This window comes from Bufo bufo, chromosome 5 (genome assembly GCF_905171765.1).
Source record: "Bufo bufo chromosome 5, aBufBuf1.1, whole genome shotgun sequence".
In the NCBI taxonomy this organism is placed as follows: domain Eukaryota; kingdom Metazoa; phylum Chordata; class Amphibia; order Anura; family Bufonidae; genus Bufo; species Bufo bufo.
The window spans coordinates 467,843,274-467,870,052 of record NC_053393.1 but is presented as its reverse complement, the minus strand read 5'-3'; the positions used below and the strand labels follow the sequence as shown (position 1 = coordinate 467,870,052).

General features: G+C 43.0%; 1 protein-coding gene across 15 annotated transcripts in view; it reads right to left on the bottom strand.

Moving 5' to 3' along the window:
* Positions 1-26,779, bottom strand: part of LOC121002352 (sodium channel protein type 4 subunit alpha-like) — a 450,413-nt gene that overhangs the window by 158,783 nt on the left and 264,851 nt on the right. For 10 of the 15 annotated variants that reach the window (XM_040433805.1, XM_040433807.1, XM_040433802.1 and 7 more), the window contains 3 exons: positions 23,743-24,225; positions 7,678-7,698; positions 2,800-2,920 (listed from right to left, as the gene is read on the bottom strand). In XM_040433805.1, coding sequence (XP_040289739.1) covers positions 2,800-2,920; positions 7,678-7,698; positions 23,743-24,225 — 625 coding nt within the window. The remainder of the gene's footprint in view (positions 1-2,799; positions 2,921-7,677; positions 7,699-23,742; positions 24,226-26,779) is intronic. The other 5 variants (XM_040433808.1, XM_040433817.1, XM_040433812.1 and 2 more) reach the window with 1 other exon arrangement.

The following is a 26,779-nucleotide window of genomic DNA, read 5'->3' as shown; positions in this document are numbered from 1 at the left end:
AGCCTATGACATAACTGCATACTGTGTTATCATGAAGTTCAATGAAGATTGGGCAGTAAGCTCCCCCTAGTGGTGTCAGAATATTATCATTTATCTCTATGGCTCTGTACAAGTAACAAGCACATTGAACCAATCCAAAGGTGCATCTTTATGGAGCAGTGGAGAGACAGCTTTTAGCTGTCAGCTACCTCACATTATGGCTGGCTTTGGCCAATTAACCAGGTGAGACAGTTTTGCACCATTTCATTAATAAAAATTGCATATGAAAATGTAAAAATTTTTACCTGGAAAACAACTCAAAAACATATATTGTTTTTAGATAACAAGGTTTATGGAGAATAATTCACAGATAAAAACAGGTTGGTTTCTACCCACTGTGCCTACTACACTGCACGTTCCCTAAAATCAAGCTCTCCTGTATCTTGTTTCCTTATCTGGGCAGCAGATGGCGCTGCAGACAACACTATAGGATGCTATAGCATTATACTGCATAGCTAATTGTATCCAAAAGAAGCATTTGCTTGCTTTAGTTAATACGGCTGTAATGTTTTACTGGCACTTAGTGGACACTGTTTTGCTGTGCAGTTTTACACACAGACTTTCAAGAAAATAATTTAGTGTTTATAACCCAATAACTACTTTACTATACATTTTAGCAATTTTTTATTCAGAGAATATTCATTTGTACTCACTAATCCTTAAATGCAATGGATAACGTAAGGCTAATAAATACATCTTTTAAATACCGGTACTTTTTTATATAAATTTGGTGCTGTCGCTCACACTATAGGTAGAGCTCTTAACTTTAAATGCTGCCCTAGCTAAGATCAGTATATTACAGGTTGTACTGCTAGAAGCCAAAACGGCACAAAAAATATTCTTACATTTCTCTACCAGCATCGCTGAAAGAATGCACCTGACACATAATGTGGGTCCGATAGGATTTATGAGCTGGGCATTCATCCTGCTGACCGCTGCCCCTCACAATGAGGATTGACCATGGATACACATCAGCATGTCAACAAATGCTCTGAGGGAGGCACCATGAGCGCTCTACTCATCAGTGGCGGATTGGCCATAGACCTTACAAGGAAAGTTCCCGGTGGGGCGATGCCCAGGGGGCCGCCCAAGCCCCCATCTCTGCTGCTGGACGGGTAAATAATGAGCTCTCAGTGGTAATGAACTCTGTGAGAATCAGGTACTCATGTACCCGGCCAACGAGAAGACCTTCTGAATTCAACTATGTCCCACATGTCACCCCCTAAGCCCCCTGCTCCATATCTTAATCAGAGACAACTGGAAGAGGAGGAGAGAAAATGAGCCTTTATTGATGGCCAGCTCAGAGGGACAGCTTTTGGGGCAATATATTGTGCGGCACTGTGGTATGTGGTATTTTGTGCTATGGTATTGCTGACCCCCCTACTGTTGTTAGTTTAGACCAGGGGTGCACAACGTTTCTTGGTTGGGGGCCACATTGCCAGACTTAACCAATGACGAGGGCCGAAATTAAAATTTAAATGTGTATTAACAACTGAAATATTGTACTTATGGCATATTGAACACACATTATATACCGTTAATGTCTGGTTACACTTCCAGGACTCCCATCTAATGGGAGAAATACATGAAAAATACATGTGAGCAGCCATAAGACATAGGCATACATGTCTGTTACCAGATGGTTGGGGGCCACACAGAATGGTATCAAGGGCCGCATGTGGCCCCCGGGCCGCAGGTTGTGCACCTCTGGTTTAGACCCTCCTACAATATGGAGCCACTTTTAGTTTTAATTTTTTCCAGGGTCAATTTACGTTCCCAATCCCCTCCTGTTACTCATCAGCACCTTGCCTACAGTAGTTGCCTGTAGGAACCAATCAGATTCAATCTTTCATTTTTCAGAGCTCCTTTGGAAAATGAAAGGATTCATCTGATTGGTTGCTATGGGCAACTAAGCCAGTTTTCCTTTGCTCCAGTTTTAATAACTCTGCCCCTATGTGTCTGGTGTATTTTTTTAGTGCTGCCGGTGGTAAAACTGTAATTACCTCCATCTCTCAGTGTCCTGCTATTTACTTATCCACTTAAAGGGGTATTCCAACTCAAATGGCGGAAATTATGAAGGTTGTATGCCAGAGGTTGCAGCGATTACAGGAACAGCCAAGCTGGTTATGCCACTGTTTCTGCAGTTCCTATAGAAGTAAATGGTGGGAGTTCTGGAAACACAATACATATGACAGGTATTTCAATCTCAGTCATGAATGACTTCAATGGGAACACCCCTTTAAAGAGATTAGTTTATGAAGACAAGCTCTTTATAAATAAAATCTGACTGAGCAATCAGCTACATTTACGATTTCTGTATTATTTATTACTTATAGTAAGTAGAAAGATAGAAGAATGACAGTAGGAGAAGACCATATGGCCCATCTTGTCTGCCCTTATACCTATAGCAGATTACCGTTCTGCTATGTACGGTATAAGTATAAAAATTAATACATGCCTAGAAAAAATGTCCTCCAAAATATGGATTGTATCAAAGGTCGTAGCAACATGGCTAGCAGAAATAACAATTACACAGGCCTAGGTGAGCCTGGACAATGGCACCTAGTAGGCGGGGGTCCTTTTACAGATATCACATTGAGACCTTCAAGCTTAAAATTTCACATCAGCTTGTACTTCTCATTATTGGTGATAGAATTGATTCCCAAAATTCGAGACTTCAAGTGAATGGATTTGCAGAATAACCAGTAACTAAGTAAACTTGAGGGGAACAGTCTTAACTGAAAAAGCTCTGCTCTGTACCTTCTGTAAAGCACTCTTCTGGTTCCATATTTTCTTCAGAAGCATCCTGTGGTTGCTCAATCAGTTCCCGGGACTTTCTTAGATCCACCGTGCTGCACTCTGAAATGCTGTCATCTTGTTTCTGTATAACAAAAAAAAAAAACATTTTTAGTTTACGAGAAACTTTTACAACCTTCAGGGTTCTGTAGTATCAGATATAAGTATTACAGCTTCTTCTACAGCACTTCTAACCCAAACCCCAAATTGGTAATCCATCTGCAACTAACTGTGTAAAGGTGTCCACACTGATCATTAGGGAGGGGTGAGACTGGACAGGTCCTTCACTTCGAAGAAAAGTAAAAACTCAATCAAATTCAGGATGAGAAGATTTAAATGCTCCTTGTGACAAGTTACATTTTAGGATCTGCTAACAGATCGAATATCAGCAAAATACATTGAGTTTTCAGAATTTTTATGTTTGCATTAGGTGCCAATCACTGAATATTTTTCTCTTTTTTAAGATTAGATGATTTAAAAAAATATATATTTTATGGCAATAAATTCCAGAGTTACACTTGGAGTTGTGCTGTCTGTCTGGTTTTATCCCTTGAAGAGCCCATTGATAATCCTCCTTCTCGACGACCCACTGTTTGCATACACCAGATAAATGAGAACAGATCATCATTTCTAATATCTTTATATGTGCAGTAGTAGAGAATATTGAAGTCATAGAAGGGGATCCCCTACTTGATCCCCCACCAATTAGCCACCGTTCAGAGCCATTAACAAATAGCGACTCTGGGCAGCCCAGTGCGCCTGGTGAAACACTTCTGACCATCACTTGATCACCAATCAATCTGACAAGGAGGATATCTTGATGAGAAGGTGAACATTTTTTCCCTGCACCCTAGGCTTTGTTCTGCACGTCTCCTTTATCAAAAATATGTAGGGGGGGGAATTTATCATTTGCAGTAGTTTTGGTGTCAATTTTAGGCCAGTTTCACACTGGCGTTTACTCGTTCCGGCAGTACTACAATGTACACACGCGTGCTGCTGGAAGTCCGCCTGGCCCCATTCACTATAATAGGGAGCAACGTATTATGCTGTAATATGCCGAGAGGCAGCCAGACAAATACCGCTGCCAGATAAACACCAGTGTGAAAGTAGCCTTAGGTCTGTCTTTGCTTTGTGAGGTTGCACCACATTTATGAAATAGCGCACAGTGATAATATATTTAGCACAAGTGCAATGTGGTGTATGCTTTTCTCTGTGAATGCACACCAGGGGGTTGCCTGACGTGAAATTGTAACTTTTATGCAACTTTTTTAAATGTTGAACATCATAAATGAGACAAAAAAGTGTTCCAGTCTGAAATCCTGACCTACTTTTCACTTCAATTCTGAAAGTGGCGAGGATCACCAAATGTGTCAAAATTTTAATAAAATGACATGACGTTGGGAAGAAGCCTGAAAAACTACAGAAGACGTTCAAGCGAAACACTGTCGATATGGTCACCAGGAATCATAGTCAACCCGATAGGACCAGGGCAGTCCCAAAAAACTCAGCTGTTGGAGATCATTGTCACATATGATGCACTTTGATATTCTAACTTCAGGTATACCTGACCGAAACCCACAGAAAGCAATTCTGGTTGCATCCTATGACTACCTGATATGTGTGTTACTGAAATCGCACTGACTACCATTTGGATATTGCAGTCTAATTAAAAGAGTCAGAGGAAATGTGCAATATCATTATGCCATTACTGTGCCATTTAATTAAAGCCTATCATCTGTATGTAACATACATATTCATACCTGTCTGACGCTGCTACTTCTTTACAATGCAACACACACATATCGACCCCATGACCCATGTAGTAAACCCGTATAGTAAGTGCAATGTATGACATCACCATTAAAGTCACATACTTCCATAATTTAGTTGGGCATGTGAATGTGGCACTGGCACTTGTATCGTGGCACCATGGGAGCATTTGGCACAATTATGTGTACACTGTGGTTTGCACTATTATGGGGCACTGTGGCACTATTTAAAAAACCCCACTCGTCTCTTTCCATGCCTAAAAGATGAGATGTACAGTGTAAATATTACTGTTGGTATTACGTTCCAAATTATTACCCTAACCTCCGTAAAATTGCAATAAATACTCATTTTTGCTAATGGACATGTCTTATAGTCAGTTCTGTATGGCTGGAGATAGTCAGAAATGTCTGAAAAGCCGTTTAAAAAAATATTCATGATTGCTGAGCACCAGCCCCACATCACTGGTATAATAACTGCACAGTCATGACTTATATCAGCATACAAATCACGTATTACACTGCAAGATTTAATAAAGAGAGAAAAAACAGATGCAACCCAGAGATAGCAAGCAGCAGTAACCGGCTGTCTGAAAGGAATTATGTTGTGACACACAAAATGTATGGGGTAGATACCAAGGGAGGGCAAGGTCTGCGTACTGCAGTTTAATCACACAACGATATACCTGGCGGCATTTATTCTTCTTGCCCATCAAACTCTCAAAGCTGCCTGTAGCTGGTAAAGCATGGAACTTTTTGGAGGAAAGAAAGTGGGTGTAAGAAAAAGTGCCTTGTTCGTTTGCGTCGCCCTTAGTTAATTGTGAATAGACAGTGACTTTTGCAAAGAGACGAGCAGTTTTGTGATATCATGCATCATTTTTCATCTGCAGGGAGGTAATTGCGTGAAAAAAATGTGAAATCATTTTAAAGAGGTTCTCTGTAGCAAGATTAATAAACGGAAACAACTGTGAAATGCAGATGCCCATATTTTGTATCTTAGTCAGTTTGGCTCTGGAGACCCCAAGTATGTATCCACCTTCTGTCTATGTAAGCAAATGACCCCCCTCAACACCATCACCAAACCATGGTTCCAGTACTTACATTTCAAATTGTAACAGAGAGTACTTTAGGGAATTAGAGCATGTTTCCTCATCAATTACGACAACTATAAATTCAGAGAATTCCCATTTATGTGCATACAATAAAATATCTCCACGCAGGAGAAAAGAAGAAGAGCAATTACTGTATTGTCTACGAATAAGTGGATTTTTAGAAAATAGTACAGGTCAAGTTAAGTGATAGAGACAGCCAAGAAAAAAAAAGAAAAAATATGAAAACGTCAGAGGCTAGAGAGGAAAAACATGAGTCTTAGGAGACCTCAGAGCATCCTACACAACTTTTCTGGCCAACTGGAACTATTTCGATATGGGTAGGATCAATTCGGATCCACATCAAATTGGTCAACTGATTTGGTCAATTCATTCCAAAATAAACATTTAAAGGGGTTATCTGACACTAACAAATGCTCCTCCATATGACGGGCCCCTCACACGTATTCTAACTGGCTCCTCGCTCCTTGCGTAGCTCCTGGTCCACGCACGCAGGCGGTGACGGGGATGAGCCTCCCTAGGTCACCCGCGATACTAAGGAGGCTCGTCCCCGTCCCCGCCTGCCATTTGCTGCTCTCCCCTGACACCGGATTTTTTTCATCCGCGCACGGGGAGAAGCAGCTGTGGCAGTGCGGGGACCAGGAGCGACACGGGGAGCCAGGTAAGGCTACTTTCACACTAGCGTTCGGGTGTCCGCTTGTAAGCTCCGTTTGAAGGGGCTCACAAGCGGCCCCGAACGCATCCGTACTGCCCTAATGCATTCTGAGTGGACGTGGATCCGCTCAGAATGCATCAGTCTTGCAGCGTTCAGCCTCCGCTCAGCAAGCGGACACCTGAACGCTGCTTGCAGCGTTCGGGTGTCCGCCTGGCCGTGCGGAGGCAAGCGGATCCGTCCAGACTTACAATGTAAGTCAATGGGGACGGATCCGTTTGAAGATGACACAATATGGCTCAATCTTCAAACGGATCCGTCCCCCATTGACTTTCAATGTAAAGTCTGGACGGATCCGTCTGAAGCTACTTTCAGACTTAGAATTTTTTCTAAGATATAATGCAGACGGATCCGTTCTGAACGGATCCCAAGTCTGCATTATATGAGCGGATCCGTCTGAGCAGACATCAGACGGATCCGCTCCGAACGCTAGTGTGAAAGTAGCCTAAGTAGAATCAGTGTGAGGGGCCCGGCATATGGGGGAGCATTTGTTAGTGTCAGATAACCCTTTTAAATATTATGTTATAGAGTTTTTCCAGGACTACAAAAAATCTCCCTGCTATTGGTAAATTATCTTTTGTATAAAGGTAATTAGGGATTTAGGTAGAATATTTCACCCATGGGTAGGAACAAGGTGAATAAACGTACAATGCCACCCCCCATAGTTGTAAATGCAGTCCCCATGATCAGAGTCCAGAAGCCAAATTACAAAGACTATAAGTTCACACTTCAGTTATTTGATCAGTTATTTACATCAGTTATTGTGAACTAAAACTAGGTGCTGGTCAAAAACATAGAACAGGTGCAGATCTTTCCATTATACCTTATCTCTGAGTAGGCTTCACTACTGGTTTCAGCTCACGGCCGTTGTTTGGGTCCGCATCCGAGCCGCTGTTCACTTCAATGGGGCCGCAAAAGATGTGGACAGCACTCCGTTGCTCTGTTCCGTGGCCCCCCGTTTTGCGGACAAGAATAGCCATTTCTACAATGGGCTGCCCGTTCCGTTCTGCAAATTTTGGAAGGCACACGGATGGCTTCCATTTTTTGCGGATCCGCGGTTTGCGGACCGCAAAAAACGGAACAGCCGTGTGCATGAGGCCTAACTTTCATATATTCATGGAAAACCCTTTAAATGCATAAGAAGCAATACATACTACATAGACTGAGGTGAATACGAAACACAAGTGCCACAAAGGTGTTTACCTGACAAACGTCTTTTATTGAAACATGCATAGGTAGTGAAAGGCGGACCTACCTTTTTAAACGATGTATCAGACTGGTTAAAGGCAATGGCAGCAATGGGCAAAGACAAACACACAATTATTGTGATATCCAAGAACAACGCAAAACAAAGAAATATTGATAGTAGTAAAACCTTAACTCCTTAAGATTCTGATTATAATTCTTTATAATAATTATTATAGTAAAAAAATTATTAAAATGCATGATAACCAACATAAAATAATAACCCATACAGTACATTATATCTAATTAACCTTCAGTCACGACCACAGAAGATACCATGTATCAAAAGGAAAGCCCAAGTCATCTGATACTTTGTTCAGTGCAATGGTGTCGCTTTAAAGGAAGAAACCTGATGACTTTAGCCGTCTACTAATTTCAGAGTGCAAATGGTCTTCCACATCCCCTAATAAATTACAGTCATTGAAACATATCAGCACTTAAGATGTTGCTACTTTTACCATGAGCAATCTAAATCATGTAAGACAAGTACAAGGAGGTTCCAGGGAATATTTAGACCCTCTATGGTTCTCCTTAGAGAACGTAGATCATTGTAGGTTTCTAAGAACAGTTAAAGAGAACCTGTCATTATAAAAATGAAAAATAATCCACAGGCAACATGTTATAGAGCAGGAGGAGTTGAGCAGATTGATTTATAGTTGTATAGGATAATTAAAACTAGTATCTCATTCATTTATATTCTTGCTCATTCTGGGCTTTGAAATCAAGGAGGAGGTCCTATCAGTGACTGACAGACTTCCTCTACGAGGAGACGGTCCTATCAGTGATTTACAGCCTTCCCTCTATGAGGAGATGGTAAGATCAGTGACTGACAGACTTCCTCTATGAGGAGACGGTCCTATCAGTGACTGACAGACTTCCCTCTAAGAGGAGGAGGTCCTATCAGTGACTGACAGACTTCCCTCTAAGAGGAGGAGGTCCTATCAGTGACTGACAGACTTTGCTCTATGAGGAGACGTTCCTATCAGTGATGGACAGACTTCCTCTATGAGGAGACGGTCCTATCAGTGATTGACAGCCTTCCCTCTATGAGGATACGGTCCTATCAGTGACTGACAGCCTTCCCTCTATGAGGAGACGGTCCTATCAGTGACTGACAGCCTTCCTCTATGAGGAGACGGTCCTATCAGTGACTGACAGACTTCCTCTATGAGGTGGCGCTCCTATCAGTGATTGACAGCCTTCCTCTATGAGGAGACGGTCCTATCAGTGACTGACAGCCTTCCCTCTATCAGGAGATGGTCCTATCAGTGACTGACAGCCTTCCCTTTATGAGGAGACGGTCCTATCAGTGACTGACAGCCTTCCCTCTATGAGGAGACGGTCCTATCAGTGACTGACAGCCTTCCCTCTATGAGGTGACGGTCCTATCAGTGACTGACAGACTTCCTCTATGAGGAGACGGTTCTATCAGTGATTGACAGCCTTCCCTTTATGAGGAGACGGTCCTATCAGTGACTGACAGACTTCCTCTATGAGGAGACGGTTCTATCAGTGATTGACAGCCTTCCCTTTATGAGGAGACGGTCCTATCAGTGACTGACAGACTTCCTCTTTAAGGAGGAGGTCCTATCAGTGACTGACAGACTTCCTCTATGAGGAGACGGTCCTATCAGTGATTGACAGCCTTCCTCTATGAGGAGAAGGTCCTATCAGTGACTGACAGCCTTCCCTTTATGAGGAGACGGTCCTATCAGTGACTGACAGCCTTCCCTTTATGAGGAGATGGTCCTATCAGTGACTGACAGCCTTCCCTCTATGAGGAGACGGTCCTATCAGTGACTGACAGCCTTCCCTTTATGAGGAGACGGTCCTATCAGTGACTGACAGCCTTCCCTCTATGAGGAGACGGTCCTATCAGTGACTGACAGCCTTCCCTCTATGAGGTGACGGTCCTATCAGTGACTGACAGACTTCCTCTATGAGGAGACGGTTCTATCAGTGATTGACAGCCTTCCCTTTATGAGGAGACGGTCCTATCAGTGACTGACAGACTTCCTCTATGAGGAGACGGTTCTATCAGTGATTGACAGCCTTCCCTTTATGAGGAGACGGTCCTATCAGTGACTGACAGACTTCCTCTTTAAGGAGGAGGTCCTATCAGTGACTGACAGACTTCCTCTATGAGGAGACGGTCCTATCAGTGATTGACAGCCTTCCTCTATGAGGAGAAGGTCCTATCAGTGATTGACAGACTTCCTCTATGAGGAGACGGTCCTATCAGTGACTGACAGCCTTCACTCTATGAGGAGACGGTCCTATCAGTGACTGACAGCCTTCCCTCTATGACTGGGTATACAGAGATAACCGTCAGTCACTGATAGGACCGTCTCCTGGACTTCAAAGCCCAGAATGAGAAGGAATATAAATGAATCAAATACAAGTTTTAATGATCCCATAAAACTATATATCAATCTGCTCAGCTCCTCCTGCTCTATAACATGCTGCCTGCAGATTCTTCTGCATTTCATGGTTCCTTTAAGTCCTGTTCAGTTGTAGCAGCCGTAATAGCAAGGTTAAAATACCCCTGCCTGACACAAACTTCAGTTATAATCTTTATGTGTGAACCAAATTTTTTGGGGACATTGTACATACATACAGGTTATGGATTTCAATAGGCAATCAAGTATCGATATATTGTTTTTTATTCATGCTTGAAAATATGGAATCACTTATAAAATACATCTATTGGCAGCTTAGGGTACTTTCACACTTGCGGCAGAGGATTCCGGCAGTCAGTTCCGTCGCCGGAACTGCCTGCCGGATCCGTCAAACTATTGGCATTTGTCAGACAGATCAGGATCCTGATCCGTATGACAAGTGCATTATAATACCGGATCTGTTTCTCCGGTGTCATCTGGAAAAACGGATCCGGCATTTATTTTTTTCACATTTTTAGCGGTGTGCAATGGCGGATCTGTTTTGCCAGAACATTCGGGCCGTATCTGGCCTTAATGAATGTCAATGGGAAAGTGTTCCGTAATTTTGGATGGAGATAAAACCGCAGCATGCTGCGGTATTATCTCCATCCTGAAAACTCAAAAAGACTGAACTGAAGACATCCTGATGCATCCTGAACGGATTGCTCTCCATTCAGAATGCATTAGGATAAAACTGATCAGTTCTTTTCCGGTTTTAAGCCCCTGTGACGGAACTCAATACCGGAAAAGAATAACGCTAGTGTGAAAGTACCCTTAGACAGTGACGTCAATTTTTCATCAAAGGAATTTTTGCATTTGTATTAAATGTAAAACAATGGGGATTGGCAGAGGCATAACTGTACTCCGCAGCCCTGGTTTTCATGGATTTTGTGTGGCCTTGATGCAAATCATTGCTGTGGTTTTTTACCACACTGAAAAGTCCTTGTGTGATCCTAGTATCATTGCTTAAAAAAAGTTGTTGTTATTAGTGTTAAAACAAAATTTTATAGCAACTCATGGGGAGTTTGGGTCATTTATCCACCCCTTTATGCTATGGCATCCAAAAATTGCAAGGGTTGCAAAATGATGACTTTTTCGTGACTTTCAGCCCCGCTCACCACTTTTCCAAAAAGCAGTCAAAGCAGGGTAGAGAGTTGGGTGGTGTGGGGAGTGGCATATCCAGCCAAGTAGAATTATTATAATCTATGCCAAGACAATAGATTATACTTGAAATCTATAGTAGCTCCCTTGCTGCCATAGATTTCCATTATGGCACATCTGACGCCAGTGGAGGATGTGTAATAGCCTATAATTATACTAAAATAATTATTCTTCAAGTGTGGGTGAAAGTTTTTTTTTTTCATTAGACCCATTGACCTGTCATCCTGTACTTCACCAACTCTTGAAGAATAATTATTTTCGGGATGACGGGTCAATGGATCTCATGAAAAATAAAATTTCATACTGGCTTCCTGAGGCACATGTTGTATCATGGTGAGATGAAGTCATCATGAAATGTGCAGAATGAGTGGCACAAACAAGTAGGTGATGGAAGGGGACCTATCAACACTGTCAAAAGACTTCAGCACTGCACTCACATCCCACAGCAACGTCTCTAATGGAACAGATAGCAAAGTGTTGGAATGGAGTAACATAAGCTGCTGTGAGGAAGCTGCCAGACAGGTGCGTTGAAAGAACACTACAGCACATTACAGGTAATCTACTATAAAAAGAACATGGAGGTGACAAAGAACGGAGCTGGTTGGTGACCATCCACATTTCTTATAACACTAGTGACAAATTTTTACGTGTATACATTTCAAAGAAGCTCTTTGGAAACTTTTACCCAGTTATAAATGCAGTGATTTCAAAATGGGTAATGTAGGTGGGTTTTTCTGGGTTCTCTGGAGTGCAGAAAGTGAGTGCAGATAATATGATGGTGATGGGAATGCAAGAGGTTCCTTATAGAAGACAGAAATACAGTAGGTGATCAGACGAAGCTCAGCCAATAAAGGGGCCAAGGGGAACCGTGTAGCAGGATTAAGCACAGAGGTTTTGTGTTGGCTCACCTCTTTTGTGGACCTCACTGCAATGGCCTCCCTTGCCTAAAGGGTAGGCATACCATAAAATATATTTGATCAGTTCTCTTTTGATGTTGTCTTCACACATGGTTCCACCTAGGGTACTGTATATATCTGGTAACTGTCATTATTGTGCTCTCACCATGGAAATGACAAAGGGATTCTCATGAAGACAACTCCTATCAATATGCCCCACAAGGGCATAGAGAAGTCATAGAGGGGTTTCCAATTTGGGACTCCCTCTATAAGCCAGACTAGAGGGCCGTCCTTGTATTACATGGGTGACCATTTATTGAAGCCAACCAGGCACTTCCACTGTGGCAATGTCTTCTCTATGCTATGGCTGTTTTACTTCATGGCCAAACCATGGTGCCCACAGAAAACTACAAAAAACTTAAAGGGAGCATATCAGCTACTTTACACATATTAAAGGGAACCTGTCATCAACTTTATACTGACCTCACTGAGGATAGCATAAAGTAGTGACAGAAATGCTGATTTCAGCAGGGTGTCACTCATGAGCTAAAAGTAAGTGGTTGCCGAGCACCAGCATCAAATCTACCTGAGAAGAGTCCTGGTTATCCATAATCTCCTGCTCTCTCACCCATCTGCTGATGGTAGGCAGTTCTCCCCTAGATAGAAAGGGAGAAAACTAGGTAGAAGACTGTCAGTCACCAGCAGGTGGGCAGGAGAGCAGGAATTCATGGATAACCAGGACTCTTCTCAGGTGGCCGGGACTCTTTTCAAGGCCCAGTCTGCAATGATTGTGATGTTGGTTCTCGGCAACCACATACTTTTAACTTTTAAATGACAGACCGCTGAAATCAACTCACCTGTCTCTAGTTTATGCTGCCGTTAGTATGGGCAGCACAAAGTTGATGGCAGGTTCCGTTTAAACTGCCGTCATTGCCCTGTAGGTGATATAAACAGTTAACAAATCGGATCTTTCTTTCATTTTTCAGTGTATTTCATGTTCATAAAAACTAAGTTTGTACATACAGTATATGCTAATGAATCTACGATGACCAGGGACATTTCCCACTGCTACAAGTGCCCATGCCCTCTGAAGACCTTCATTGATAGCTGCTCCCATGTCTCACTGTAACACAGCCTAGTGTCCTTACATCACTGTCTCTGCTCCATGAAATCCCACTCCAGATCACTTCACCGCCAGACCCAGTCATGCATCATACACTACCAAGTGTGGGCAGCTGCATCAATGAACTAAGTGCGCATGCCAGGGCCCAGAGGTGAAGTGTGCTGGCACGGGTTTTCAGGGACAGTCTCCTGGGGGCATGGGCACTTGCATCAATGGGAAACACCACTAGGCACTTGCAAACTCATTAGCATATCTCATCAATTTTTGTTTTTTTGAACATCAGATATACAGGGAGTGCAGAATTATTAGGCAAGTTGTATTTTTGAGGATTAATTTTATTATTGAACAACAACCATGTTCTCAATGAACCCAAAAAACTCATTAATATCAAAGCTGAATATTTTTGGAAGTAGTTTTTAGTTTGTTTTTAGTTTTAGCTATTTTAGGGGGATATCTGTGTGTGCAGGTGACTATTACTGTGCATAATTATTAGGCAACTTAACAAAAAACAAATATATACCCATTTCAATTATTTATTTTTACCAGTGAAACCAATATAACATCTCAACATTCACAAATATACATTTCTGAAATTCAAAAACAAAACAAAAACAAATCAGTGACCAATATAGCCACCTTTCTTTGCAAGGACTCTCAAAAGCCTGCCATCCATGGATTCTGTCAGTGTTTTGATCTGTTCACCATCAACATTGCGTGCAGCAGCAACCACAGCCTCCCAGACACTGTTCAGAGAGGTGTACTGTTTTCCCTCCTTGTAAATCTCACATTTGATGATGGACCACAGGTTCTCAATGGGGTTCAGATCAGGTGAACAAGGAGGCCATGTCATTAGATTTTCTTCTTTTATACCCTTTCTTGCCAGCCACGCTGTGGAGTACTTGGACGCGTGTGATGGAGCATTGTCCTGCATGAAAATCATGTTTTTCTTGAAGGATGCAGACTTCTTCCTGTACCACTGCTTGAAGAAGGTGTCTTCCAGAAACTGGCAGTAGGACTGGGAGTTGAGCTTGACTCCATCCTCAACCCGAAAAGGCCCCACAAGCTCATCTTTGATGATACCAGCCCAAACCAGTACTCCACCTCCACCTTGCTGGCGTCTGAGTCGGACTGGAGCTCTCTGCCCTTTACCAATCCAGCCACGGGCCCATCCATCTGGCCCATCAAGACTCACTCTCATTTCATCAGTCCATAAAACCTTAGAAAAATCAGTCTTGAGATATTTCTTGGCCCAGTCTTGACGTTTCAGCTTGTGTGTCTTGTTCAGTGGTGGTCGTCTTTCAGCCTTTCTTACCTTGGCCATGTCTCTGAGTATTGCACACCTTGTGCTTTTGGGCACTCCAGTGATGTTGCAGCTCTGAAATATGGCCAAACTGGTGGCAAGTGGCATCTTGGCAGCTGCACGCTTGACTTTTCTAAGTTCATGGGCAGTTATTTTGCGCCTTGGTTTTTCCACACGCTTCTTGCGACCCTGTTGACTATTTTGAATGAAACGCTTGATTGTTCGATGATCACGCTTCAGAAGCTTTGCAATTTTAAGAGTGCTGCATCCCTCTGCAAGATATCTCACTATTTTTGACTTTTCTGAGCCTGTCAAGTCCTTCTTTTGACCCATTTTGCCAAAGGAAAGGAAGTTGCCTAATAATTATGCACACCTAATATAGGGTGTTGATGTCATTAGACCACACCCCTTCTCATTACAGAAATGCACATCACCTAATATGCTTAATTGGTAGTAGGCTTTCGAGCCTATACAGCTTGGAGTAAGACAACATGCATAAAGAGGATGATATGGTCAAAATACTCATTTGCCTAATAATTCTGCACGCAGTGTATAGAAACGAGTAAGTAGGGTACGATTTGTCAACTTCATATCACCTACAGGGCAATGACGGCAGTTTAAGTTGCTGAAAGACTCCCTTTAAGAACTTATTTTCAATGTTGAGTTAAAATGTAGGATTATAAAATATGGGGAGAATTTATCATTGTAGTTGTGTTTGAAGTTAGTTTTTAGGTTGAAGTTACTTTGCCCACCTGCAACAAAATTTGGAAAATGGCACACAGTAATAATACATTTGGTCGAAAGTGCAATGTGGTGGTGCCTATTTCAGTAAAAGTACACCTGGGGGATGCTTTATGTGGAGCTAAAAAGTCACACTTCATAAATATGTCACAAAAGTGATCTACTCTGAAATCCTGACCAAATGTGGGTGGTGCTGGAAGGCACAATACTCAAAATGTCACAGATTTGTTTGAGCAAGTGATCCCAAAAAGTTGTAAAACATCTACCTCTGACTTTTTGAAGCCAGAATTCTGGCATGCAGAGCTTGATCAATTCCCCCTATAAAACATATACAAGTAAATCCAGACCGAATCAATGTGTGGCTCCATTAAAAAAGATACCATAAACTGCAATCAATGCGATCCGACTTCATTTTGCGGAGTGTCATTAAAATACAGATTACTAAACATAGCGATAAATTGTTCTATTTGCCTTTGTTTTATTAATGAGCAGATATTTTGCAAGCAACACAAATATTACTATCTAGAAAGTTCACCCTGTGTTTGTGTGAGTTTTTATCCTGATACTTTTTCTTCTTACATCCCAAAATATGATTGGGAAACTATTTCAATGATGAGCTTGATTTACTGTAGATATGTAAATTACATTATCCAAGGGCATTCTTTGTAACCTGCTATTTGATATTACAGCATACTGTCAGTAATGGACAGACCTTATTGAAAGGGAACCAACCTGTCACCATGAAAATGCAATTCAATCTGCAGGCAGCATGTTATAGAGCAGGAGGAGCTGAGCAGATTGATGTATAGTTTTGTTGGAACTGAAATGAATAAAATACATATTTTACAGAATCTTTTCCCATAAAACTATATACCGTATCAATCCGCTCAGCTCCAACTGGTCTATACCATGCTGCCTGCAGCTCAGACACCATGTTTAATGTGACAACTTCCCTTTAAATCCTTTTTCCACTGCATAAACTATGCTCTACTAGCCCACGGTGCTACATTACATCCCCTAGTTCTTGTAGAACATTTGATTGACACGTACAGACAGGATGACATCCTATCGATAAGAAGGGAGCATCACACTGGAGAAGGACTACATCATCTTGAAGCTCTCTGAGTAGAGAAATCTTATAACAATACACTAACAACAACAAAAGTATAGTCAAATAAAATGTTTACAAAAACAACTCATTTTATGAATTCATCATCTTCATGAGTGTCTCAATTTATTGGAAGTCTATGTATTCCCATGTAATAATCATACAAATGGAATATAAATAACAGCATTGTTAAACATCTGTCTGACAGTCAGCGAGCATCCTAACCGGAGGCTGAGTCATTGTTGTGTAAAAGAGCCGAGCATGGAGCATGGAATAATTCACAGCGTCAGGGAGAATCTGCCGACACAACAATAGGACAAGCATAATTCTCTACTGTGACTCATCGGAGCAATATTGTCTTTACAATGAAGGTGGTTAAGATAAAGTCAGGGACGGCAGGTACCAAGCAGCTGATCCGTTATCCTACATCACTATAATTAAATGCTATAGTTCATCTTGATTCACGGTCGGAGTTTCTGTTTTTGGCATAGACAGACAAATACGTGATGACGCAACACAGTTATCCTTAATGCGCCTCTTATGATGCTTATCAAATTCATAACTAAAGCACAGACAGCCATGGTGGATGGCGAATAAATGGAAGAATTAAAATAATAGTCTATGGATGAAAATCAGCTAGGCGGTATTCTGTCTGAACTATATCAAGCGGGCTCATTTAATTATCTGCTGTATCCTATACAGGCAGAAGCCAGGAGTCTAATGAACATTAATATTGGATTGGTTACTGTAGGTCACAGCAGATGTACTGGAGAAATAATATAACATGTTTAGCACAGAAATACCGTAATAATGTTCAGAAAATGAAGGGTAATTTAATATCAGTAATAAAAGGGCTTGGTCTGTAAGGTGTATTTTACTCCACAGTGGTCTAAAATGGTTTAAAGGTTGGTCAGTCTTGGAGCCAAAATCCTCTGGGATCCTTCCTTGTCCCCTGAACATTAAAGGGTAACTGTCATTTTTTTTCGTTTGCTAGTTTATTACAGCTAGGCATGTATACCTGAGTTAGTCTGTCAATGATTGTCAAAACATCTGTAATTACCTTATAATAACAGCTTTCATTAATGTGCTCTGTCCCTTTCCACTGCTCCCTTAAAAGACTATTGCTATGGCTCATCTGTCTCTGGCTAGGAAGATGGAGGGGCGGTCCTTCACACGGCATGCCTGTATTAGGCTTCAGAGTGAGGAGGCGTGTCTCTCAGTAATCCAATCTGATTGGCTGGCAGGGGGCTGCTGGCTAGAGCAAGTGTGTATGGGAAGTGAAGGAAAGCAGTTTTGGCCTCAGAGAACTGGCAGAGGAGCCATCTTGAAAAGGTCCTCATATTGTAAATGTTTAAATAGCTGTAAATTGAGGGAAAAACTAAAAGGAAAACAGTGGTATGTGAAGAAACTAAAGATTGCTTCATGCATGATGCTGCTGCAGCAGTAACATATGCTAAAATAGATTTTTTGATGAAAACATGACAGTTACCCTTAAAAATCCGACTCACCTGTCCACACCCCGTTTTTGCTCCTGGCCACTTCCAGTTTCCCTCAGGATCAGCAGTCACAGCAGCTTGAATGCTAAATCACAAGCCTGTGACTGCTGAGGCCTATAACTGGCTGCAGCGCTCATTGGACCACACCGCTTCCTGATCCTGCAGGGACTGGAAGCGGCCAGAAGCAGTGGTGGGACAATGGACAAGTGAGTGGATATTTTGTATGTTCAGGGACATAGGTTAGGACCTTTTGGGTTGTTGGCTCCAAGGCCGGACAGTCCCTTTACCGTGAAGACATCAATACAGAAAATCAGTTTCATAATAATATACCTAATACCTACTTCTACACTGCGTGCAGAATTATTAGGCAAATGAGTATTTTGACCACATCATCCTCTTTATGCATGTTGTCTTACTCCAAGCTGTATAGGCTCGAAAGCCTACTACCAATTAAGCATATTAGGTGATGTGCATCTCTGTAATGAGAAGGGGTGTGGTCTAATGACATCAACACCCTATATTAGGTGTTTTTTTTCTGACATAGTTGAAAAAGGGGTTGGGGTAAGTGGGAAGTGGGTAGAGCTTCACAAAAAAGGTGGCAAGACCTAAGATGCGCCATATTGCGCCAAAATGTTGGTGTGGAAATCTGTCTGAAAGTAAGCCAACCAAGAAAAACGTGGCTATCCCTGCACCAGATTTATCATCCGGCCTGAGTTCCTGTAATTGATTTGGTGCAGGTCTACACAGCTTGTCTATGCTTATGGGCTACAGGTGTAATGTCCCAGAGTGGCATTAATACTTCTGCAACTCAATACTATCTCCTATGGTTAACCTAATGTCATCCTGTGTATTTATTTCCAGGTCCTATATAATGTGCATTTCCTATTTGGTAACTGTTATGTTCAAGTGTAATGTGCCTGGTTCACCAGAAGGTGGCAGCAAACACAGCACAGCTACACTTAGGTAGAATGGACCTTACCATTCCATTCTAACCCCCCCTTCCCGACCCCCCTGGAGAAAAGTGGGCGAGTCCTAATTCCTACAGGAAGGGTGGGTCCCAGTTTCTAGTTAGTTATAGTTTACCCCCTGCCAAGGGAGAGTGTGCGGCAGGTGCACGTCCCTTCTGGATGTGCCATACCCAAGCCAGCTAGAGCACCTTCAGCTCTGCTGGATGTGAAGGCCACATCTTGGAGCCTCTGAAGCCAGGAGGAGTTTTCCCTGGTCTGATTTAGAGACAAACCATAGAAAGAGAAGTGCAGCATACAGCAAAAGCAAAGTCATACTGTCAGCACAGCAGAGCCAGAGAGTACCAGATGTAGCAGAGACGAGTTTGCCTGCCAGTTTACTTGCTAAAGCCTGCTGGGAACTAAGATAAAGCCTGAGTCTGTTCGCAGAAACGTTTATGCAAAGTAAAGCTGTTATCAACTTCATCGCAAGTTCTGGACTAATTTATTTCTCCATCCCTTTCATCAACAACCCCCTTTTCATTACTTCGGAGCCAACGCCTGGGGTCCAGCATATCCAGGTAGGAGCACCGTGACGTGACACATGCACAAGTACACTTAAAGGGACATTAAGGCCACCCTACACCACTCTGGCATTCCTACACCTGGGTACAATCTACTACATCACTAAAAGGGGCACTGTGCCCTTGTTGCTTTATTGCAACTGGTGTCACGAAAACAAGTACTCTTTTTCCTCTTAAAGGGCCCTGGGCGGAGGCGCCCACCGCACAAGCTTAGTCAATCTGGGCTATTATGTGAGGTTTCTTATTCTGAGAGAAAACTGGTGATTCCATGGAAAACGGCAGTTCCACGTCTGCACGGAGCAGATATGAGAACCCCTATGATGCTTGTTTACTCTCATTTGTTTTAGCTCCTCAAAGTGAAGCAGCTGACAGGATGTATCATAGATGAAACAGCACACCTGCTGCAAGGAACACAAGAGACTCTCAAGCAGCCATATCAGGAAATAGTCCGCTCGCCTCTTGTTCCGTGATGAGTGGACGCACGGGAGAGATAGATACTTAAACCCACTTCTGTCATGGAGTCCACCCAGAAGTCACACACACATTCAGGGTCAAGGTCACAAAAGGATCTTCTCCTGTGATCACACGTTAGAGCCTCGTAGCATTGTATCCTGCATATGGTTGTGTTTCAATATCAAAAATCCCTAGCTGGGAAAGTACACTGATTAAACAAGGAACAAAAGCGGTATCCAACAACACAGCTGTCCCACGGATCACACGGGAGGAAATCTTCTGATCATCGAACGGTATAATATTGTCATGATATATACACTTTCAGTGCGTTCTGTTCCTTTACTAATCCTGTATACAGGAAACCCTACGGAAAGACAAACCCTACATATCTCAAAACTGCGGCATTAATTCCACAGCTAAGTCTTCATTCACACAACTGTGTGCCATTCATTTCTATGGCGCCATGCACACATCTCAGTTTCTTTGCAGATCCGTTTGGCAGTTCGATAAATTATAGAGCATGTCCTATTTTGTTCAGGAAGCCGTCTGTGTTTTACTGGGTTCACATCATCACATCACGATTTTGCCTTACGTTTTACCTATACAAAAAACATACACAGCCTATATACTAGATACAGTAGCATATGTCCCCATAGGGTTAAAGGGTTCCATTGTATAAAATAAAAAAAAAGGATATGTTAACGTATACTTTTTTTTTTTTTTACTGGTCTCTGCAGGATGTAAAAGCATAGTGTACTTTTTTTTTCCAAATGTATATATGTCAGGCAGCTTTCACACTTGTGTTATTTTCCGGTATTGAGATCCAGCAAAGGATCTCAATACCGGGGAAAAAACGTTTCAGTTTAGTCCTCATGCATTCTGAATGAAAGAGATGCATCAGGACGTCTTCTGTTCCAGCAGCATTCCGTTTTTGCAAACTGCGGTTTTGTGTCCAGTCATAAAAACTTTAAAAAAAACTGATCTGGAAGTGAAAACAATGTAAGTTAATGGTGACAGATCAGTTTTTTTTTTTTAAAAGCCTAAAAAACGGATCCATCACCCTTTGACTTTGGCCTCATGCACACGACCGTTGTGTGCATCCGCGGCCGTTGTTCCGTTTTCCTTTTTTTTTTTCGCGGACCTATTGACTTTTAATGGGTCCGTGGAAAAATCGGAAAATGCACCGTTTGGCTTCCGCATCCGTGATCCGTTTTTCCAGTCCGTGAAAAAAATAGGACCTGTCCTATTTTTTTCACGGACAACGGTTCACGGACCCATTCAAGTCAATGGGTCCGTGAAAAATCACGGATGCACACAAGATCGTGTGCATGAGGCCTTTCAATGTATTTATTGACGGATCAGATTTTTTCTGTTTTGATTTCACACAACCGCATCCTAACGGAACGAATGCATCCTGATGTGCCAAATCAATGCGGGTCCATTTAATTTCGGTCTTGAGATCCTCTGCCGCATCTCAATACCGGAATTAACAACGCAAGTGTGAAAGTAGCCTTAGGGTACTTTCACACTTGCGGCAGAGTGATCCGGCAATCTGCATGCAAACGGACAGCATTTATAGACGGATCCGGATGCGGATCTGTCTCACAAATGCATTGCAAGAACGGATCCGTCTGTCCGTTTGTCATACAGACAAACGGATCCGTTTCTACTTTTTTAAAACATTTTTAAAGGTCTGTGCATTCACAGACGGGAAGGACGGATCCGGCATTGTGGTATTTTTAATTCCGGATCCGGCACTAATACATTTCAATGTAAATTAATGCCGGTAAGTGTTCCGGGATTTTGGACGGAAATAAAACCGCAGCATGCTGAGGTATTATCTCCGTCCTGAAAAGTCAAAAAGACTGAACTGAAGACATCCTGATGCATCCTGAACGGATTGCTCTCCATTCAAAATGCATTAGGATAAGGCTCAATTCAGACGTCCCCGGATCCACAAAACACGGACAGCTCCGCATTTTGCGGACCGCATATTGCCGTCACTAATATGCCTATTCTTGTCCGTAATTGCGGACAAGAATAGGACATGTTCTATTTTTTTCGGGAACGAATTGCGGACCCGGAAGAGCGGGTTCGCAATTCCGTATCCGGGCAGCACATCATGCTGCCCCATAGAAATGAATAGGTCCGCAATTCCAAAATTGCGGACGTGTGAATGGACCCTAAAACTGATCAGTTCTTTTCTAGTATTGAGCCCCTAGGACGTAACTGTGTCGGAAAAGAGAAACGCTAGTGTGAAAGTAGCCTTAAAAGTAAGATAAAACCATGATGTGAACACAGCCTTAAATGTATATGTTTTAAGGAACTCAATGTATGACATCTGTCGGCGATATCCATTAGGCTGCGTTCACATCACATTTTTGTCCCGCGTTTAATGCATACATGACGTATACGTTAAAGTGATGTCTCAGATAGATGCCATACAGTGGCATCTCTTACCATAGGGCTGCATCGTAAAAAAAAAAAAAAAGATCCATTGAGGTGCCCATTTTGTGCTGGATTCGCCAGGATCGGAAAGCCTAGTGCACTATACTTCTGCATGCTTTCTTTTCTCAAAGTAAATGTAACACATCAAACAAAAACATGTTGTGATTGGTGAACAGCCCCTATGGATATGTCCGGCATATGTGTTAAAAGGAGTACAGCGGTCAGCTATCTCTGGAATTCCCAAATAAATGAATGAAGCGGCTGCACGCGTGCCCGACCAGCTGCTCCGTTCATTTCAGGGGGGGGGGCTGCAGGTGGTACAGAGCCCCCGTTCTCGTGATCGGTGGGGGTGCCAGCAGTAGGACCCCCACAGATCTAAAAGGTATCCCCTGTCCTGTGTATAGGGGGATAACTTAACCTAACCGGAATACCCCTTTAAGTCTTGTCAACATAGTCTCATAGTTTCCCCATGTCAGAAAGTGTGCGCTTTATCGGCTCCCTCTGCCTGATCTGTGCAGCAGTCGTGTCTAATGAAGCAGCTTCTTCTGTCTCATTCACAGGAAGAAATCCCAGCATGAAATGAAGCTGACATCCCTGCCGCCTCTTAATATAGCTGTTTACAAAACCTATAAAATCATAAAAGTTTTTTTTCGCAAATACGCTGGACAGTAAAACTTCGAAATTTTCTTACGTAATGTGCTATAAGGAATTTGGACTATACAGCACAGTGGGGGAGATTCATCAAGCTGGGGTAAAGTAGAACTGGCTTAGTTGCCCATAGCAACCAATCAGATTCCACCTTTCATTTGCCAAAGGAGCTGTGAAAAATGAAAGGTGGAATCTGATTGGTTGCTATGGGCAACTAAGCCAGTTCTACTTTACCCCAGCTTGATAAATCTACCCCAGTGTTTCTAGTCTTTGAACTTGAAAGAAAAAAAAATAATAACTTGTCTCCGTCTACACCATACATGAATATAAAGGCTGTGATCTGTCACGGAGGAGAAATGGAGAAATAAATATAACCACCTAAATATTAGGCGTTAGGCGGCTACTTTCTGTCCGTAGAACTGAAGGCAGGGGAAGTTTCAAGCAGTGTTCTCCACTCTTAGGCTGGGTTCACACGAGCGGATGCCGTGCGTGGCATCCGCTCCTGTGAACCCAGCCTTAGAGGAGTTGTCCCCCCTCAAAAACTCGAAATTTTTCAAACAAACACGTGGATCAGATACTTTTGTAATTGCATGTAGCATAGATACTGAGCCATTTAATCTGCATAGCGCCATCTGTCTAAAACGGCTGGAAAACGTTAAGGCAAATAAAGATTCGGAAGCACAGGAATATTTTACGTCTTAGCTCTTAAGATGCTGGTAGAAGTTTTGACCTTACCTCTTTACCATTCTCAGCATCCGTAAAAATACTTTGCTCATCATCGTCGTGATACTCCACATCTGATTCACCCATAGCAATGGGAACACAGCCGGAGAGACGAGGGTTGGTCATGTAATCCTCACATTCACTAACGACATATTTTTCACCGTTTTTGGCAATGCCGCCATTGGTATTACTCCCATCCATGTAGTCATCCTTTTCTTTTCCAGTATTGGACATGCTGATATGATTGTGTGGATTGATGTTGTTTTTGTTCCTATTCTTTCCGGACAGACTTGTTATAAAAGTGTCTCCGCTTTTTTTGGGCTTGGTAAATAAACTGCGGATAAAATCTATGACGCTTTTTTTGGCAAAGGAAATCCCTTTTTGTATCCTAGCAATAGCTATCTGGAGATTGTTCATTTCACCATCTTCATCTGGAGCGGACAAGTTATCGGCACTGAAGGAGCTCAGTAGGAGAGCCAGGAAAAGGTTCAGAACCTGTCAAGATTTAGAAATAAGATAAAATAAATAGCACATAGTCATATAGTCATATGCAAGATCAAGTAGTCAGAAAATGCAACATATACGGCCAATCATTCACATTACATAACTCAGGGGGGTTCGAGGCACAGCCGCGCTGCGGTCGAGTACAACATGGCCAATTAGGCTGCAGCTGCCTCTTGTTTATAACCATGTCCACACGGTATAGCCAGTCTGCGTTGTTAATGGTCACACTGTATTGAAGGTGCCGCCTCATGGCCATTAACAATGCAGACCGCCTATGCAGTGCAGTCTTCAATAGTTTAGGCCAAATTCAGTTTGGTCAGTTATTGCCATCAGTTATTGTGAGTGAAAACCAGGTTCGGGTCAAAAACACAGAACAGGAGGGCATCTTTCCATTATACCTTATCTCTGAGTAGGCTTCACCACAGTTTTTTTGGCTCACAATAAGGCCTTATGCACACGTGACCGTATTGCGGCCAGCAAATGGCGGGTCAGCAATCCACGGCCACCTGCCATGTGCACCCCGCATCACGGATGCAGACCTATTTACTTGAATGGGTCCGCAATTCCGGAGATGCGGAACGGAGTCGCGGAACGGAGTCGCGGAACGGAACACCGGAAGCACTACAGAGTGCTTTCGTGGTGTTTCTTTTCGTGGTTCCGCATGTCATATTTTTTTGCGTGGCGGACATACCACGGACCCATTCAAGTTGAATGGGTCCAGCCCGCTGCACGGATTGCGGTCCCCAATGCACAGAACGGCTGCACAACGGCCGTGCGCATGAGGCCTAATTTTTTTTCCGTGTCCGTTCCGTTTATTTTGAGGATAGGATGCAGAGTTTTGCGGACCCCATGTGCTATCCTTATCTATATGTCCGTTCCGTAGCCCTGCAAAAAAAATATAACATGTCCTATTCTTGTTCGTTTTAGGCATTGTTACAATGGATACGCAAAAAAAAAACGGATGGCATATGGATGTCATTTGTTTGTTTTTTGCGGACCGCAAAACACATACGGTCGTGTGCATGTAGCCTAACTCATGGAAATAACTGAAGTGTGGCAGCTGCGACCCAATTGGCCTCAACCGAAGCCCGGCCATGCCCTGAATGCCCCACAACCGTGCCATGTGGTCATTTCTTTAGGGGATGTCTAGTCTAACTTTATACCACCTATTAATTGGCTTACTTTGCGCCACAATTTTGGTGCACGTGGTCATATCTTAAGCCATGCCCCTTTCTCACTTGCCCCACATCTGCTAATCCATGCCCCCTTGTCAGACGAGATGAAATTAGTGTCTAAAGCACTTTATTAATGTGATACAAAGCAGGCATGCCATTTTGGTGGCACCATCATTCTGGTCCATTTTGATACAGAGAGCCATGACGCTGTGATAGATTTGCCATGCGGAGCCTGGAGGTCCACATTGGGCTATGCTGCTCTTGTCTTACTATGAAAAGTGATTCTCAATGTAAGCAGACAGAACGTATTAGTGCAAATGTGAACCTGGCCTAAGGGTCCTATCACACCTGCAGATTTTGAAGCCGATTGTCAGCAATCGCTTGCTCGGCAACGGAGGAGACTGCTGCTATTACATGCAGTGATCTCCTCCACTGTATGGGGACAAGTGATCTCTACAAGTGATTACACGGCACGATCTGCTGCTGACAAACCAGGATTTTTAAACTTGCAAAAAGTTTCCGATTACCCGATGAACGAGTTTGCTCGTTCATCAGGTAATCGGCAGCAGTACACTGCCAGATCATCGCTAACGAGCTTTTGTGCGAACACTTGTTAGCGGCGATGTTCACGATTATCTTCTGGTGTAAGGGCTCTTTCACACTTGCGTTCTTGTCTTCCGGCATAGAGTTCCGTCGTCGGGGCTCTATGCCGGAAGAATCCTGATCAGGATTATCCTAATGCATTCTGAATGGAGAGAAATCCGTTCAGGATGCATCAGGATGCATCAGGATGTCTTCAGTTCCGGAACGGAACGTTTTTTGGCCGGAGAAAATACCGCAGCATGCTGCGCTTTTTGCTCCGGCCAAAAATCCGGAACACTTGCCGCAAGGCCGGATCCGGAATTAATGCCCATTGAAAGGCATTGATCCGGATCCGGCCTTAAGCTAAACGTCGTTTCGGCGCATTGCCGGACCCGACATTTAGCTTTTTCAGAGTGGTTACCATGGCTGCCAAGACGCTAAAGTCCTGGCAGCCATGGTAAAGTGTAGCGGGGAGCGGGGGAGCAGCATACTTACAGTCTGTGCGGCTCCCGGGGCGCTTCAGAGTGACGTCAGGGCGCCCCAAGCGCATGGATCATGTGATCACATGGATCACGTCATCCATGCGCATGGGGCGCTCTGACGTCACTCTGGAGCGCCCCGGGAGCCGCACGGACTGTAAGTATACTGCTCCCCCGCTCCCCGCTCCTACTATGGCAACCAGGACTTTAATAGCGTCCTGGGTGCCATAGTAACACTGAAAGCATTTGGAAGACGGTTCCGTCTTCAAATGCTTTCAGTACACTTGCGTTTTTCCGGATCCGGCGTGT